This window comes from Rana temporaria, chromosome 3, assembly GCF_905171775.1.
Source record: "Rana temporaria chromosome 3, aRanTem1.1, whole genome shotgun sequence".
Classification (NCBI taxonomy): Eukaryota; Metazoa; Chordata; class Amphibia; order Anura; family Ranidae; genus Rana; species Rana temporaria.
The window spans coordinates 427671167-427687633 of record NC_053491.1 but is presented as its reverse complement, the minus strand read 5'-3'; the positions used below and the strand labels follow the sequence as shown (position 1 = coordinate 427687633).

The 16467-nt window shown below is 40.3% G+C and overlaps 1 protein-coding gene across 1 annotated transcript in view; it reads left to right on the top strand.

Annotated features, from left to right (window-relative positions):
• The window catches only part of WIZ (WIZ zinc finger), a 165866-nt gene extending 152435 nt beyond the window's left edge, over positions 1-13431 (top strand). Inside the window, exons 19-23 of the mRNA XM_040341722.1 lie at positions 5749-6102; positions 8564-9403; positions 9502-9852; positions 9947-10139; positions 12826-13431. Coding sequence (XP_040197656.1) covers positions 5749-6102; positions 8564-9403; positions 9502-9852; positions 9947-10139; positions 12826-12991 — 1904 coding nt within the window. The 3' untranslated portion in view covers positions 12992-13431. The remainder of the gene's footprint in view (positions 1-5748; positions 6103-8563; positions 9404-9501; positions 9853-9946; positions 10140-12825) is intronic.
• The last annotated feature ends 3036 nt before the right edge of the window (positions 13432-16467 follow it).

Sequence of the window (16467 nt, the reverse complement as noted above, 5' to 3'; positions counted from 1 at the left end):
CTGTTTGAGATTGCCAGTGTCTACACCTGAAGGTACTCCATATAACCCACATAGTAATGAATATGCTGCTCTGTGTCCCGTGATGTACTCCAAGAAAAGGATTTTACAGGTAAGCTGTATTAAAAATCCCTTTTTTTTTAAGGTCAGCAGCTGCAGTATTTGTAGCTGCTGGCTTTTAATATATTTTTTTTTTACAACGGAGCTCCGCTTTAAGGTTAACCAACACCTACACTTATAAGGGAAAGAGCAGAATGTGCAGCTGGTGGGGTTGGCACTAAATTGTTGCTTTACCTTAAATTGAGCTAGTCTAGATCATCTTTAAAAACACAAATTCTTAGGCATCTGGGAGGGACAAGGTGAAGAAGCATACCTGTTAGTTGTTAGTCTGCTTTTGTGTCCTAAACAAAATTTTCAGCAGCCCCAATTGTGGCCTTGATGTCAACATTGTGTTCAGTCATAGAAGCTGATGTATGAGAAGTGATCTAAAGGAAAATGTACCATTACATCCAGTGAGCTTGTGATTTCCGTTCTACAGTCCAGGATTGAAAACAAAATATGCAGTCTGATGGTTCTAGATCATGGAAGAATTTTCTTTTAGCATACTTTTCATACATAGTGTCATTGTGAGCTCCATAGATCTGCTGAGGGACATGGGAACTTATGCAAGTTTGAGGTCACACAACCTTAAATTGGGATGCCAAGGGACCCTCTACATGGCAGTTTTTTACTTTCATATACATAATTCCTGATCAATATTTCAGTATTTATTATAACTGTTGTTCAAATTTAAGTTTGTCTCCTTTTTTTGGGTGTGCCTTGCTGGGTTTGCATATCTGCAGTTGTATATAATAAAAATAAGTGGCAGAAGACATAGCATGTTATTTGAACTGTCATGAAAGAACCAGTAAATCTAGATGAACTCACAGCATTGCCCATACATTCTAGCCATGTATAGTAAAGCTGAAGTCCAGGCAAACCACTACATACCCTGTTTTGCATAGGAGGGAGCAGTTTTCCTTCCAGGTCCAGCTCTTCTTACACTCCACGCTCCTCTATCAGCATGCTCCTTGCTCTGCTTGCACATCATTGGCTCCATGTGCTGCTTGTCCCTCCCCTCTCCAAGCTCTAGGTCAGTAGTTCTCAACTGCTGTCCTCAGGACCCACTAACAGGCCAGGTTTGCAAGATAACTGAAATGCATCACAGGTGATATCATTTGCTGCTCAGTGATTGCAGTATTAGGCTGGGTTCACACTACTACACTACTTTCATCCTACTTTGCTCTGTGTTCAATGTTTCCCTATGAGAGCGTCTTGTAGTGTCCTACACAAGTCGGTCCGACTTTGAAAATGCTCCCTGTACTACTTTTGGTCCTACATTGATCCTACTTCAGGCCCATTGAATATCATTGAAGTCAGACCAAAGTAGTATCCTGTTCATGAAAGTAGGATGGATGTAGGACCAATGTAGGATAAATGTAGGACCAATGTAGCAGAGCAAAGTAGGATGAAAGTAGTGTAGTAGTGTGAACCCAGCCTTATAGTCTGCATCTCCCCAAGGTAATACTTAAAATCTGGCCTGTTAGTGGGTCCCGAGGACAGCAGTTGAGAACCACTGCTCTAGGTACTTCACTGCTTGCATTTAAACAAAACAATTTAATGATGTATTAATGAATACAGCGCTAATTCACTTTTACCTAACATTTTGGCCCCAATTTTCTATATAGCTGTTTTTTTGTTTGTTTTTTATAGATTTTATTAAACGATATTGTGGATCTGGCTTCTAATTGCGACCACTATTAGCAGCCAGATCCTCAATATACTTTATTTCTTTTGTCTTTTTTTTTTTTTTTTTAACAGTCAATATCTTTAACAATACATTTTTTATTGAAAGAAATTAATGAACAATGCAAATTGTCATTTACTTTAGTCATATGTATTCAACATGGTTACATTGATTTAAACAAGTTTTGCGTAAGTATAAAATACTTGATAACCTGTACCAGTCTACCCCTAATGGGTTCAAACTGTAGGAATGGACAGGCCACCAAATTAAATAGATAGTTGGGTTAAAAAAAACGAAAACAAAACTTGCAAATCAGATTAAAAAAGGTATGTCCAAGATGCTAGGCTACATCAAAGATATGCACATAAATGGCTAACCGTTAAGACTCAATATCCTTTAATAAACCCTGCCAAAAAACATTTTGTTCTTTTAACTGGCTATAATAGAAGCTGATTGTGTGTTTTTTGGCAATGAACTTATGTAGTAGTAGTGTGGGGAGAGATTCCTCAAAATTAGATATTTATCTTCCTCTTAGTTCTGTTGAGGTTTGGCTCTATATAATGCAGCAGTCTGTTAAAACCCATTTATATTGTAGGTTTACTGGACTTTCATGCTTTGGTTGTTTGGATTACTGTTTTTGGTTTGTGCATGTATTGTGTATATGGGAAATTATCTCTAAACACTCTACTGTTACATTGTACTCTTACTAACATTCTCCTTTCTTCGACTAATAATTGCATTGCTTGCTTAAACAATAAACTCTTTGATTCCTGAGGGGCCGGACTTGGTACCCTCTACCCCAGCTCTACCATCATGCTATATCAATCGTTTTAAGTCTGTAAAAAAAATTTAGGTGATAGATTTGTGATAATTTCTCTGAAGTCTTGGCACAGTAAGAAAGGGCTGAAATCGCATTGCACCCCGATTGCATGTGAAGTCGCTTTATAGCTGGACAGAAAGTAAACGGAGCCGGAGATGGCAATAAAAGTCAGACTGGTGTTTTATACCTTCTCCACTTAATCTACAACAAAAAAAAACTTCTTTGGCCTGGCATACAATTTTGCTGTTATCATTTTTTTTTTTTTGGCCATAGTTACAATTTCTTTCTTTCAGACCTGCAAAGTTGTTCCCTTGTTCACACTGCCGCAGCTTCGATCCCCACATACTTCATGGCGGCTTGCATACAACTTCTTTAACAGAAGTCATGTTGAAGTCAAACCAAAAATAGTGCTGGAACCCTTTTCTAAGTCGGAGCAACTTGAGTCGCATTGATTAGAACCAATGCCACTTTGAACTCTCGTCGCATGACAAGTTGCGGCAGTGCGAACCGGGGCTTAAGTGTACATCTTGGGATTAGGCCTCATGCACACAGGATGTTTTTTTGCTCCAGGGGAGGGAAAAGCAGTGTAAAAAATGCCCCTAAAGCTGCCTTTTTTAAACTCGCATGGGAGTTTCATTATTTCTTTGGCCAGAATATTAATTCAGGCCATTGGAATAATGGAGTGCTAAACATGCCTAGCTTTTAGGCGTGTTAAAACACGTTTAGGTGCATCCAGTGTTTTTCTTTCTTTTTCTGCCAAAACGCTCCAAAAGTGCCGTCTTCTAGATTTTGTCCAGCACTTGCTAGCAGCTCTAGCAATGAGGCAGTCTAGTAATTCTGAGGTTTTCCTGTTGTCCCTAATTTAAATACCGAGCATTCTATCTGTTCAAGGAATTATTCGGCAAAGTCGGAGTAATTACTCATAGGTTGTTAGGGAAGTGCATTTTGTTGTGGAATTAATATTTAGGTCTTACGGCCACTGAAGTCGCTCTATTTGAGGATCAACTGATATTTCAGTGATGTGGCTGCTGGTAAGGTAAATTGCGTGCTGGATTTTTACGGTTGTCGGGGACTCCAGCGATGTGAGATGCCCAACATAGCTCCTGGTTTGACAGACTTCCACAGAAATTACAAAAATGTAAATGCCGGTGTGACACTTCCTAACAGATCATCGATAAACTAGAATAAACAATGATAACAAACCTCTACAAGGGAATCCAAGACATATGAGAAACGGGTGGTGGATCCAACCAGCTTGTACCCACCCAATAAATGAAATTAGTTAAATACATATAAATAAATTCTACCTAGGTGGAAGCTATAGTCGTTATGAGTTTTCCAGATGGTGGATGTAGCTTGAAGGCTTTCTTCTTTTTCTTCATTTTTTTTTTTTCCTTTAATTACTAATTTAAAACTGGAACTCATACAGTCCTCTACATGTAATTTTTTTTTCAGCTCGGCTTTCCTCACATGGCCTTACTGGATGATCTTGGCTGTGCTAATCTCTCTGCTTTGCTTCCTTGATGCGCTTGCACGCAGTTTTGCTTTCATCTATTAGTATGGTCCTGTGCACTGTGCTCCAGGATAAATTTACAGATGCAGACCAAATGGAACTTTAAAGGGAACAGTCTTTTTTTTTTTTTTACTTAAAAGAAAAGAAAAAGTACCGCTGCTAGATGTACCACAAGTTGTCTTATTACCCTAATATTTATTTTCTATTAAGACCATTCTCGGTGTGCCTTTTTAAGTTGATTTAACCGTGTTACAGAAGCCTGACTCCAGGCCTTGCCCAGCTGCCATTATCCTGTCCAATGAAAGCACTTTAATACTTAAGGATGCTCATAATAGGTGGTCTCTTTTGTAGACGGGGCTTAGCCCAGAAATAGAAAAGTCAGTTCCACTAATACCAGAGTGAAAATGCGTTTGGAGCACAGAGGACATGGATATTTAAAATAATTACAGGAAGCCGTATTGCGCTTGCTCTTACTCAGGACTTTTTAAATGTTAGAATGGCTGACAGGTTTAGTTTAATCTTATCGATCATTGATTAAACATTATAGGGTTTGTATATTTGGTAGTAGTGTTACCACATGGAACGTGCATTGACTTGCTTCTAATGGTGTGCTGGTAATAGATCTCTACAGTTACTGCAAGTTTTAGAACAACTCCCAATCTGTGGCCAGTTAACAGCCCTATTTTTATTGAATAAAAGATGCACTACAAACGGTACAGTATTCCTATCTAATGCCAGCAAAAATCCATTCCAGATTTACAGAAACATTCCAAGAACAGAATATTGAACACAAAAAAGAGAAGGATGACCCATAGGGCAGGTGACCACTCAAATGCTTGCCTGAATTAGGTGCAGGAAGTAGGCAGGTAGTTTGATAACTCCAACCAAAATCATTCCCTTTAAGTCCTCCTCCCCTGCCACATTTGGCATGTTATTTTTTTGTGGGGGGATATCTAGTTTTGGCAGGTACGTACCCTTTCCCACTTCTGCTCGGTTTGCCTTGCTGATCTGACTGAAAGTTTTCTTCTCCCTCCCCATAGTCTACTGGGACACGTCACAGATCCCAGAAGACTGGGGCCATTCGCAAAGCGCAGCAATGCTCCATCATGCACAGTGGTTAGCTGGATGTGAAGCCAAAAGCTGCATAGCTGGATGCCCACAGTTAGGGCGCCGGGAACCCAAAGGCTAGTGGAGAACTAGCCCGGGTGAGGACGGCGCTGGATCCCTGGCCAGGTAAGTGTCCTATTAAAAGTCAGCAGCTACAGAATTGTTTTATTTTTATTTTTTGTCTTTACAGAGTGGACAGAGGAAGCAACAAACAGCTGCTTTTATGCTGCCAAGTTAGTTTAGTCAAGTTTTTAAGCTAAAATTTAGAAAGTTCTTTTAAAGATGATGCATCTTAATGGCTACATCTAAGTGTCATCAGCAATTGGCAAGTTATGTTCATTTGCATTTTTAGTAATGTGTATAGCAACATGCAGTCACTGTAGAAATTACCATGCAGTCAATGCCATGTGTTAATTGCACACCATCTACACAACCACCCTCATACTGGGTCTCATTTTATTAAAGCTCGAGCTGAGAAATTAGAAATATAAAGACGGCAATTTTGTTTGTCATCCACTCCTCCAGCCCCGAGTTCGGAAGTAGTCCGCTGCGAGTTCTGTGGCGAGTTCTTTGAAAACAGAAAGGGCCTGTCGAGCCACGCACGCTCCCACCTACGCCAGATGGGCGTCACAGAGTGGCATGTCAACGGGTCACCCATCGACACCCTGCGGGAGATCTTGGCCAGTGGGATCTGCCCCAGAACGGGCACCAGAATCGGAGGCCCCAGCTTGGAGAAGCTCCTCCCACATCGTCCTCCCGCTTCCCCATCTAGGTCCCACCCGTACAGCGGGTTGGCTCCGGCAATGCATCGCAAGCCTCCTCGGCTTCCTACCTACCAGGCCAGTGAGTGGCCTTCGGAGCTTTCGCCTTTAAACTTGTGTAAGTGGGCAACTGACCTGCAGCTCTTCATATGCTTGCTCATCCTTTTCATTGCTTCCCATCTTGTCCCATCTTGTCTGTTTCATTCATATATTTAATTCAGACCACTTCTGGCTTTCCTGGATAACCCCTTTTGTCCTTAAGAATCCAAGGGATGACTTGGCATAAGCAGTGAGTTGTTGAAATTGTGTGTTTTTGCAGGCTTTGAGACTTTGAAATGTTGCCATGTAAACCGTTGTGCTTCTTCTGAAGCTGAGGCTTTTTTTTTTTTTAAAGCCTTTTTGTGTTTCTTTAGCCTAAAATTGAACTTGTTTGGTCAGAAACCAGCATCACATAATCTGCAACAATAGCGTTTTCACAAGCTGTTGGCATTAAATGTCTACTTGCTACGCATGCATAAAGGCACAGGACATTCTTTGTATTTAAAAGAAATCTGTTCTGTAAGTTGGCATTGTTCACCTTTTGAGTATAGCTGTCTGGCAGTTCAATCAATGACCTAAGACCAGGAAAAATGTGCATATAAGGATTCTAATGTAGCTTGATCAGCAATGGTAGGCTTCTGTTCTTGTGTTGACAAAATTTCCTATAGCTTTTAATTTGACTACAGAAACTGGCCTAAATCTCATCAAAAATAGTCGTTGCATTTAATTTGGTGTAAGGATGCCGCTGAAAGAACTTTTAACAATAATTTAGCTAGGTACTTCTGAACTGATAGTTTCCCCGATCTACAAAAGATGGCTGCCTCTGCCACATGTGGCTTGCTTGACATGTAAATGAACTAAAGGCAAAACTTTTATTTTGGATAGTGTAGAGTTATAACTCTTGTTAGTAAGTTGTTGTTTTTTTATTTATTTTTTAATCTGTGCCACATTGGGGACATTTTTGTCTTAACTTCCTGTCCCATAGCCAAAACAAGAAGTGAGAAGTTAAGATTTCCCCTCGTATAACTGTTCTGGGAACAGCACACAATTTGGTATACTTTCGGTGATAACGATAAATAGGAAAAATAGAGAGGGTGAACTTCTTTTTTTTTTTTTTTATATACTAAACTTGTTGAGTAGGATACGAAGGCTGGGAGGCAGATAGTACTACCTTCTTTTTGAAAATGCTAGTTCCCTTACAGTTATAGTGATAGACTGGCTACAATACATTCAATCACTGACTTGGAACTAGTATACAGATTAGATTACACCTGAGCCATTTCTGCTTCAAGCTTGTAGCTCTAAAACGCTCAACAAGCCAAATCCCATTTCAATGGCCCCTGTTCACATCTGAGCATTCTGTTGCCTGAAGCAAAACACCCGTCGTTCAAAACATGCACTTCTTGTAGACAGATTACAAGTGTTTTTGCCCCCATAGACTTCAATAGAAATGCCTGACGAGCATTTTACGAGCGTGTTTTCTGCTTCAACAGCAGCTCTCCACCCCTAATTTCCTCTCCCTCTGGTGCTTTCTATTGGCTAATTTTTTTTCCTGAAGCTGTAAAAAGCTTATAATACATATAGAATATATATTAAAAAGCTGCAAAAAAATGTCAGGAAATTGCTACGCTCAGGTGTTAATGGAGCCTTAATGTTTCCGTTTGGTAACTCGTATTGAAGCTTTCTGTGCCTGGACTGGCTGTATGCTTGTTCTAGCTTAGTGACTGAGAAAGACTTGTAGTCAGAGACAGACCAAAAAATTCAGAACTGGTACCCTACTTACAGGTTACCTTTATATAACGAACTGCTATGAAAATTAGTAGTATGTCCCAAACTTTGTTCTATTAATTGCTACTGGTTATACTATATTAATGGTTGCAGTGCCATGTTCTTAAACAAGTACAATGTGTAATTTGTAAGCTTTCCACATATACAGCTGTACATTGTGTGTACATGCCATTAAGGCTGTTTTCTTCTGGCAAAAGCTTCTATCCCACTGTTGGTGATTTATTTTTATTTTTTTACGCAAACTTTTTCTTTTTCCTATAATTTTACTGTAGCTTGTGATCAGCGTTAGGCAAGTGTTTATTACAATTTGGATTTCAGAAGTGTACAGTGTAGCAATTATACTTTTTTATAGATTCGGCTTTCTGGATTTTTGTATTGCAAAAATTAGTTTTTTTACATGAATGGCTTGCTTTCCTATTTTGTAGGGAGTAGGTGTTTGTTTTAGTACTCTTTTTTTTTTTTGTTGCGCTTTTCCATGAGTGTTTTAGGGCCATCTGGGTCACCATTGCTTAACATTAGTTGGCAGTTGTGTGATATCTCCTTATTCCTATTTTGTCTTTTTCTGTGGGCATGCCTGATGTGATTTGTGAGACGTTGAGATTGTTTCATCTTGCATTTTGTGTGACTCTTGGCAAGTCAGTCTACTAACATTTTGTATGGTTTTTACCCCTTTTCCTGCCTTTCTGCTTTTTTTTCATCATTTTGGCCCCTTCACTTTGTGTTTTAATATGCAAATTCTTTGTTCTTTTTAGCTTCGCAATCAGACCCCAACCGTGACATCCGGTGCGAGTTCTGCAATGAGTTCTTTGAGAACCGCAAGGGACTGTCTAGTCATGCACGTTCACATCTCCGCCAAATGGGTGTAACAGAATGGCACGTTAATGGCTCACCCATTGATACTCTGCGGGAAATCATACGCAAAAGGCGTCCAGCTACACCACAGCAGCAGGTTTCCAACATCAAAACGGAACCTCGTGGTGAGGATGAGCCACTGAGCCCATCACACAGACTCTCACCTCTTGGTGTTGGGGCATCAGTGATGGCACGAGATCTTCCAATTTCACCTCCTGGGCGCCCTCACAACAGTTTTCTGTCACCAATATCAGCTAAGAGGCCAGCACCTCATGAACCTAGACTCACACAGTCTGAGCCAAAGGGCTATATGAATGCAGAGCCAAAGACTTGCAGCCCATCTAAGCTTTACTTGCAGGGTGAGAGTAGACCAAAATCCTATGTTCTAGAGGAGGGACGGCACAAGACCTTTGTTCATAGTGATATTAAGCCAAAACATTTCTTGCAAGGTGGAGACGGGAGACCAAAGACTTTTATGCAAGAAGGCAGATTAAAGGGCTTTTTGCCAAGTGAAAACAGACCCAAGATGTTGCACGGTGAGGGGAAGCCTAAAATCTATTTGCAAGGTGATGCAAAGCTTAAACCTTTTATTCCTGGGGAAAATAAACCTAAACCATTCTTACAAGGTGAACCCAAGCCTAAGTCTTTTTCTCCAGATGGCAAGCCCAAGGCTTACATCCAGACAGAGCTTCCATTCAAGGTCAAGATGAAGGCATCCCCAGAGAAAGGAGCCAATAGCTGTAAGTAACAGGTTTAAAGTGTGGCTCTGTCATGTGTGTATATTACATTGTTTGTAACTTTTTCTTCTCTTCATTCTGTCCATTTTTAATCCTATCAGTGGAGGCAAGCTGTGAGCTTTGTGGTTTGATATTTGAAAATCGTAAGGCTTTAGCCAGTCATGCCAGAGCTCACCTTCGACAATTTGGTGTAACTGAATGGTGTGTTAATGGTTCCCCAATTGAAACGCTACGAGAGTGGATGAAGCAGAGACCTCAGAAGGCTGGTGCCTATCTCAGTTACATCCAAGCACGTCCTTTCTCCAAAAAGTTCAAACGTGCTTTACAAAGTCCAAAACCAGGACCAGAGAAGGAAAGCCCAGCTACAACCCCCGTGAAGGTAGCGGAGAAAGAACACAGTATTTCAACGCCAAGCTCAACCTCTGAAAAGCCAGCCGAACCACAGGGGCAAAGTAAGTGTAGTACACTACATAGAATAGATGTCAGGATGGCATATTTGCATGGATTTGAAGTTTTATGATATTTAAACATGTATATCTATGTCAGCAGAAGTTGAGCGTCGTCACCCTAAGGCACCTGAGGTTCCACCCTTTAGGGAAGATACAGTCTCTGAACCACTAGCCAAAAATGAGGAGCCACGACCACCTGCAAGAGCCCGTCCTGTGCCTTCTCTGGTACCAAGACCTCCCCAGACATCATTAGTGAAGTTTGTTGGAAACATTTACACTTTGAAATGCAGGTGAGATGGCTGTGCTTGTTTTACCTTTTAATCCTCTTTTTATATCGTACTTAAGAAATCAGTTTTGCATAGTGTCCATGTTCTATTTTCTGAGCAAAACAGATTCTGCAACTTTTCGAAAAAATTAACTAAAGATATGTATTTTATGATGGCTTTCCTTTTAAGCCTATAAAAAACTTTAAATTTAAATCCACTAAATATATTCCAGATACAGTCTTAGTTTGTTTTCTTTAAAAAGAAGCCACAGCTTGCATGGAAAAGCCTGTTCTCTGCCAGCATGTTGCATGTTTTTTTTTTCTTGATACTTGCGCAGCTATCTATCAAATGCATATTTTCAGGAAAAAAATACACTATAAAGGGATTTTTTTTTTTGGTAAAATATAAAGGATAGGGTTGCGGTGAGTAAATAGATTCCATACACATCAAGCCTTCAAATTACCGTGGAACCTTGGTTTACGAGTAACGCGGTTAACGAGCAATTTGAATAACAAGCAACTTTTTTTTTTTTCTTTTTTTTTTTAAATCCTGACTCGGTTTGCGAGTGTTGTCTCGCAAAACGAGCAGAATGAGCTAATGGGGTGTGCAGTACAACATTTGGCCAGAGGTGCGGGGGCGCCGGTGACACTCGGAACGGTTCTGAGCTGTTCGAAAATACTCCGTTGCCAAGTTTTTCCGAGATCAGCCAAGCTGTCCCTGAGTATTTCTGAGGCTCTAAGCCCCCCCCTCACCTCTGGCCACATGCGGTATTGCATGCCATAGAAGTCAATGCGGAACTAATTATCTTTGTTTCCATTGACTTCTATGGGGAAACTCACTTTGATTTGATCCTGGAACGGATTATGCTTGTAATCCAAGGTTCCACTGTATAAGGCTTTAACCCCTTTTTTAATGCTTTTTTAATGCACCTGGATTGTATTTAGCTGATTTAAACACACAGTTCATTTGGGTTTCAAAGACATCCTCCAGCAAAACTGTTTGTTTTTTTGTGGCTGTTTTTAAGACTGGATTCACACCTATGCATTTTTAGTTTTTTTTTGACAGATTTGCATTACAGTCCATTTAACATGGTTTCCTATGGAACACGTTCTGTAGTGCAAATCTGCAAAATGCACAAAAAATGCGTAGGTTTTTTTTTTTTTCCTTCATTTTGGATAGAGTGATAAAGAGTTAAAATCTGTGTTTGTTTTTTGCTATCTGTGTCACCAAATTTTCTAATCAAGACGTTTGTTCGGATTTGTTCACATTGCTTGGGGATGGTTTGTGAATGCAAGTCCTATACTATACGATTAAGATAGTAGGAATTTTCGACTTGCCTGTAAGTTCCTTATCTTGGAGTACAGGACACAGTCCTCTCCCATCTGTGTTTTAATCACTCATTATTACTAAAAAGCTGGAGTCTCACTGACTGGGCAGAGTTATAAATGTGTCCTAGGCGTGGCCCTAGCAAGTTTTTTTTTTTGGCAGTGCCCAATCACCTGAAGGTAGCCTGTGTAGAAACATGGGTCCAGATTCAGGTACAGCGGGCGTATCTGTGCGGCGGCATAACGTATCCGATTTACGTTACGCCACCGCAAGTTTTTCAGGCAAGTGCTTTATTCACAAAGCACTTGCCTGTAAAGTGGCGACGTAGCGTAAATCACCCGGCAGAATTCAAATTCGGCGGTAGGGGCGTGTATCATTTAAATGAAGCGATCCCCTCGCAGAACGAACTACGCATGCATCGTCCCTAAAATATCCCAGTGTGCATTGCTCCAAATGACGTCGCAAGGACGTCATTGGTTTCGACGTGAACGTAAATGACGTCCAGCCCCATTCACGGACGAGTTGCGCAAACGACGTAACCTTTTAAAATTTCGACGCGGGAACGACGGCCATACTTAACATTGGCTGCGCCTCATATAGCAGGGGCAACTATACGCCGGGAAAAGCCTAACGTAAACGTCGTAACTTTACTGCGTCGGCCGTGCGTACGTTCGTGAATTCGCGTATCTAGCTAATTTGCATACTCGACGCGGAAGCGCCACCTAGCGGGGGGGGGAAAAATTGCAGTTTAGATTCGACGGCGTAAAAGACTTACGCCTGACGGATCTAAAGGATATCTATGCGTAACTGATTCTAAGAATCGGTCGCATAGATACGACGGCCCAGATTAGGACTTACGACGGCGTACATGGCGCTGCGCCGTCGTAAGTCCTTTCTGAATCTGGCCCACGGTCTTTATATACAAGTCCTGTACTGTACTCCCAATATAAGAAATTTACAGGTAAGTCGAGAGTCTTTCCCCCCCCCCCCCCCCCCCACTTTAAGTGGCTCCTCCTTGCTAGCTTTTAAACTCCTCTGACCAAAATCTAAACCGAACTGCCAGGGAAACCATTGGCGCTCATGCAAGATGTTTACGAGACAGTTGTGTACCTATTTGGTTTTCAGTCACATTAGTTTCCTAGTTTTACGCTTACCAAATGATCAAAAATTAGGTAATGTATATGGAAGATCCTAAATGCCACCCTACACAGCATTTTTGTTCCTATGCCACCCCATTTTATTGCTTAAAACATTTGAATTTGAGAGGTGATTGAAAGCAACATGTTTGCCAAGTGTGTGACCAGAACTGGGGTATGAAAAGTCCCAATGTATAGGTTTTCAACTATACAGTAAGTTCCTTAATGCTTTTCCCCCCTTTTACCAGGTTCTGTGACATTCAGTTCCAAGGTCCGCTTTCTATTCAGGAGCAGTGGGTCCGTCACCTTCAGCATCACATATTGGAAATGAACTTTTCAAAGGTGCTCAGCCCACCCCATGATGAATCATCCCAGGAGCAGTCAGAGCAGTCAGAGGCTGTCAAGACCCAATAAGTTGGCTTTGCAATGACTCGGACGGAGAAGATGTCTGAATTGTCTACAGTGAGAGAAAGCAAACCGCAGATTATGTGAAAGGCTTGTAGATGGCGGCGTGGAATTTATAACAAAATCCCATGCAGGCTCTGACAGACGAGATGCTTTAAAGCCTGTGAAGGGAAATGGATTATTTCTGGGTATACAGTAAGGGAAGGCCAGCCGCAAGGCATCAACACCTTTTAGTAGACTGGACTTGCAATAATAATGATGGATGTAGGAGAGGTGGTGCTATGGGGAACATCAAGGGCATGTTTTGAAGAATTTTAATAATATGGTTAAATGCTGGCAGTTTATCAAATGTTGTATGATTGGTGTCTGCAGATGTAGAATGTTGTGGAAGGTGATATAAATGAATAAGGGAAGAATAAAGATGCAAGATGGGTTCTTTTTGGATCTGACAGGTTGGTGTTTCACTGTCCCTTTAAAAAAAAAGGAATTTCAAATGACCTGTGCTTTTGCTGCTAACACAAAACAGATTTTGATTTTACCTTTTCACTGCAACCTCTTTATTCTACAATGGTGCATAGTCCTCATCCCCCCTTAAAGTGGAACTAAAGTTTGAAATTCTTGCCTCACACTTGCAAGGTCTTGGCATTTTCTCTCCGGCTTCTTCCAAATGTCGGTCTTCCACCTGCTTGATTGGCCAGTGCAGGATGACGTCACCCATGTAAGTGTGCAGGAGTGCAGTCATCCCTACACCAGGCACTGTGCCAGAATGTAAACTGAGCTGTACATGCATTTGTGTACATTCTTCTACAGAAGACTGTGAGCAGGCAAGTAGACTTATTTTATAGCTGAAGAGACATTGGGGTTGATTTACTAAAGGTAAATATACTGTGCACTGCAACTGCAGTTGCTTCTGAGCTTATTAAACTAGGTAAAGCTTCACTTTGCAAAGAATACTCAATCACATGCAAGGAATATAAAAATATTAAAAGCAGCATTTTTGCTTGCACATGATAGGAATCAGCAGAGAATAATATATAAAAAATCTGATGCGCTACTGTGAGTATACAAATATGATAAAAAAGTGAATTACAGTATATCTGAGGCAGCTATATCTAAAAGTGTTCACATAACACAAAAAGTATGAGCAGGGTAAAGTAAATGATAAGCGCTCCAGATATGTGATAGAAATCACAACAAACAAAATAAGTGACTTTACTCAGGTGTGTGCAGAGTGTGTCCCAAAAAATAATGATGCAAAGGTGTGAACCTCTAGGTGATGCAAAGGTGTGAACCTCTATGCTCCTAGATGCATCCGAAGCACAGTGATGTTTTTCATTATCATTTTTGCACATCACTGTGCTTCGGATGCATCTAGGAGCATAGAGGTTCACACCTTTGCATCACCTAGAGGTTCACACCAGTAAAGTCACTTATTTTGTTTGTGCACTATACGTTTTATTTATATACCTTTGTTGTGATTTCCAGGAATCAGCAGAGCTTGCCCTTCTTTAGTAAGATTTAGAACAATTGCACTTGAAGTGCACAGTACATTTGCCTTCAGTAAATCAACCCCAGTGTCTCATCCTGTAGAACCTTCTTTTTAAACCTTAGTTCAACTTAAAACCCATCACAGACATCCCTTCTAAAAATCCCTTTCACTGCTTTTTAGATTTCCTCTCTTGGCTTTGAACTTGGAGCTTAGACCGAATGTGTGGGCAGTGCTTTTTTCTTTTTAACAAAACACTGGGATACAATTTTAGAAATGTTGTGTACTCCCATCCAGGAAGATTTCTCCATCTTGTCTACAAACTTTTTGATGCAGCCATATCATCAACCAGACCAGGCAATTAGACTTCTGTTTTGTCTCTATTTATTTCTAATAGGCCTCTGACAGTGAAGATTTGGTCTGACTTGTAGGAATAACTTCTCCATAGTCTGTCTGAGCAAGGAATTGTGGTGGCTAAATCTTTGCACTAGTGTGCCATCTAGTTATAAGAGACTTGTGGCTACGAAGGTGTCTCCATCTGCCACAAGCTAAAATATCAGCTTTGGTGTATTTAGTTCTTAAAATGTTGGTCACAACAAGCACACAGGATGTATTCATAAATTACATTTCTGCTTTAGTGATGGTAGTCAACCCATGGTTAGGGGGCTTATTGAGTGCCAACTTGACCCCTTCATTTTGTATTGGACAAACATATCAGCCATGTTTCTTCACTTTTTTTTGAGAAATTGCATATCCTTAGTAACCTCATGGTACACCTTAAGAAAATTTGAAACCGCTTCCACGTTGCTTAATGCCAGATTGCCAACTGAATCGAGTCAGGGGCCTTTATGTAATGTATATAATATATAAGTTGTAATATTGTGGTTGTATATATTGTCACGCGACCAACCCCTCCTTCCCTTTGGGGGAGACACATCTTTAGTTTTTTTGGTTCTTTTTCATTTTAAAGATGCTCTGTACAAGCTCTGTTGCCCATTTTTATACTCTGAAAATTATGTAAACCCTTTTTCAAACCTGAATGTATAAGATACGCTGTTTTAGGTAAAACGCTCATTACAGTGTATTAAAGTGACATGCCCTTAACAGGATTTGGGTACGGCCCATATAAATATCTCCCACCTCAGTGTTGAGGTATTTTATTTATTTAAATAACTAGCAGTGATAAATTGTCCTTTCCCAACAAGAGTGGTATACATCCTATATTATCTAGTTTAATATTTTCTTCCTTTTACTGAGAGGATCTAATGTATGGATGCAACAATATGGGCTTCGTAACGGTGTAGAGGGTTCAGTGACCATAACAGCCAATCATAACCATGCTTGGTAATCAGATCATTTTGGTTGGTTTCCAAAGGGTTATATGATGTTCTTGCCTTATTACTGTAAATAAGCCCAGTTGTCTTCCACTATAAAATCCCTCTGTACTTTTCACTGGAAGCCATGAACTTATTATTTCTTACTGACGAAAAGTCCTCCCATCCACCCCATTGTGAAATATTGTGTAGTATAGCGATGGGGAGTTGCAACTGCTTGCACATACATATTTAAGCTTGGCGTCTACCAATGTGGTTTGGCTAGCCATTGGTAATTTGTATCATTTTTTTTCACAATTTCTGGCCCTGTAAGGGCAGCTCATGGTTTTTATTATATTTTCTTCTCCTTGCCCTAAGGACTACAATGTGATTTTTATTTAATTTTTCTGTCCTTCATGCCTTTTCTGTACTATTACACACCCTTTTAATAATAATCTGCAATTTTATTTACCGTTTCAGTTAACCTTGATTTAATACGTTAATGTGTAGAATTAGAGTAAAACGATCAGTTTTTACCCTGAATGTGTGTGCTTTATTTTCAGCTCAATATGGGATTTATAAAATCAAACCTTGGCACAAATTTCCTCTCATTACTTTGTAACTTTGAGTGCCTATATTAAATACTACTGCACAATTGTATACAAAACCATAGATGCTGTTGTTCT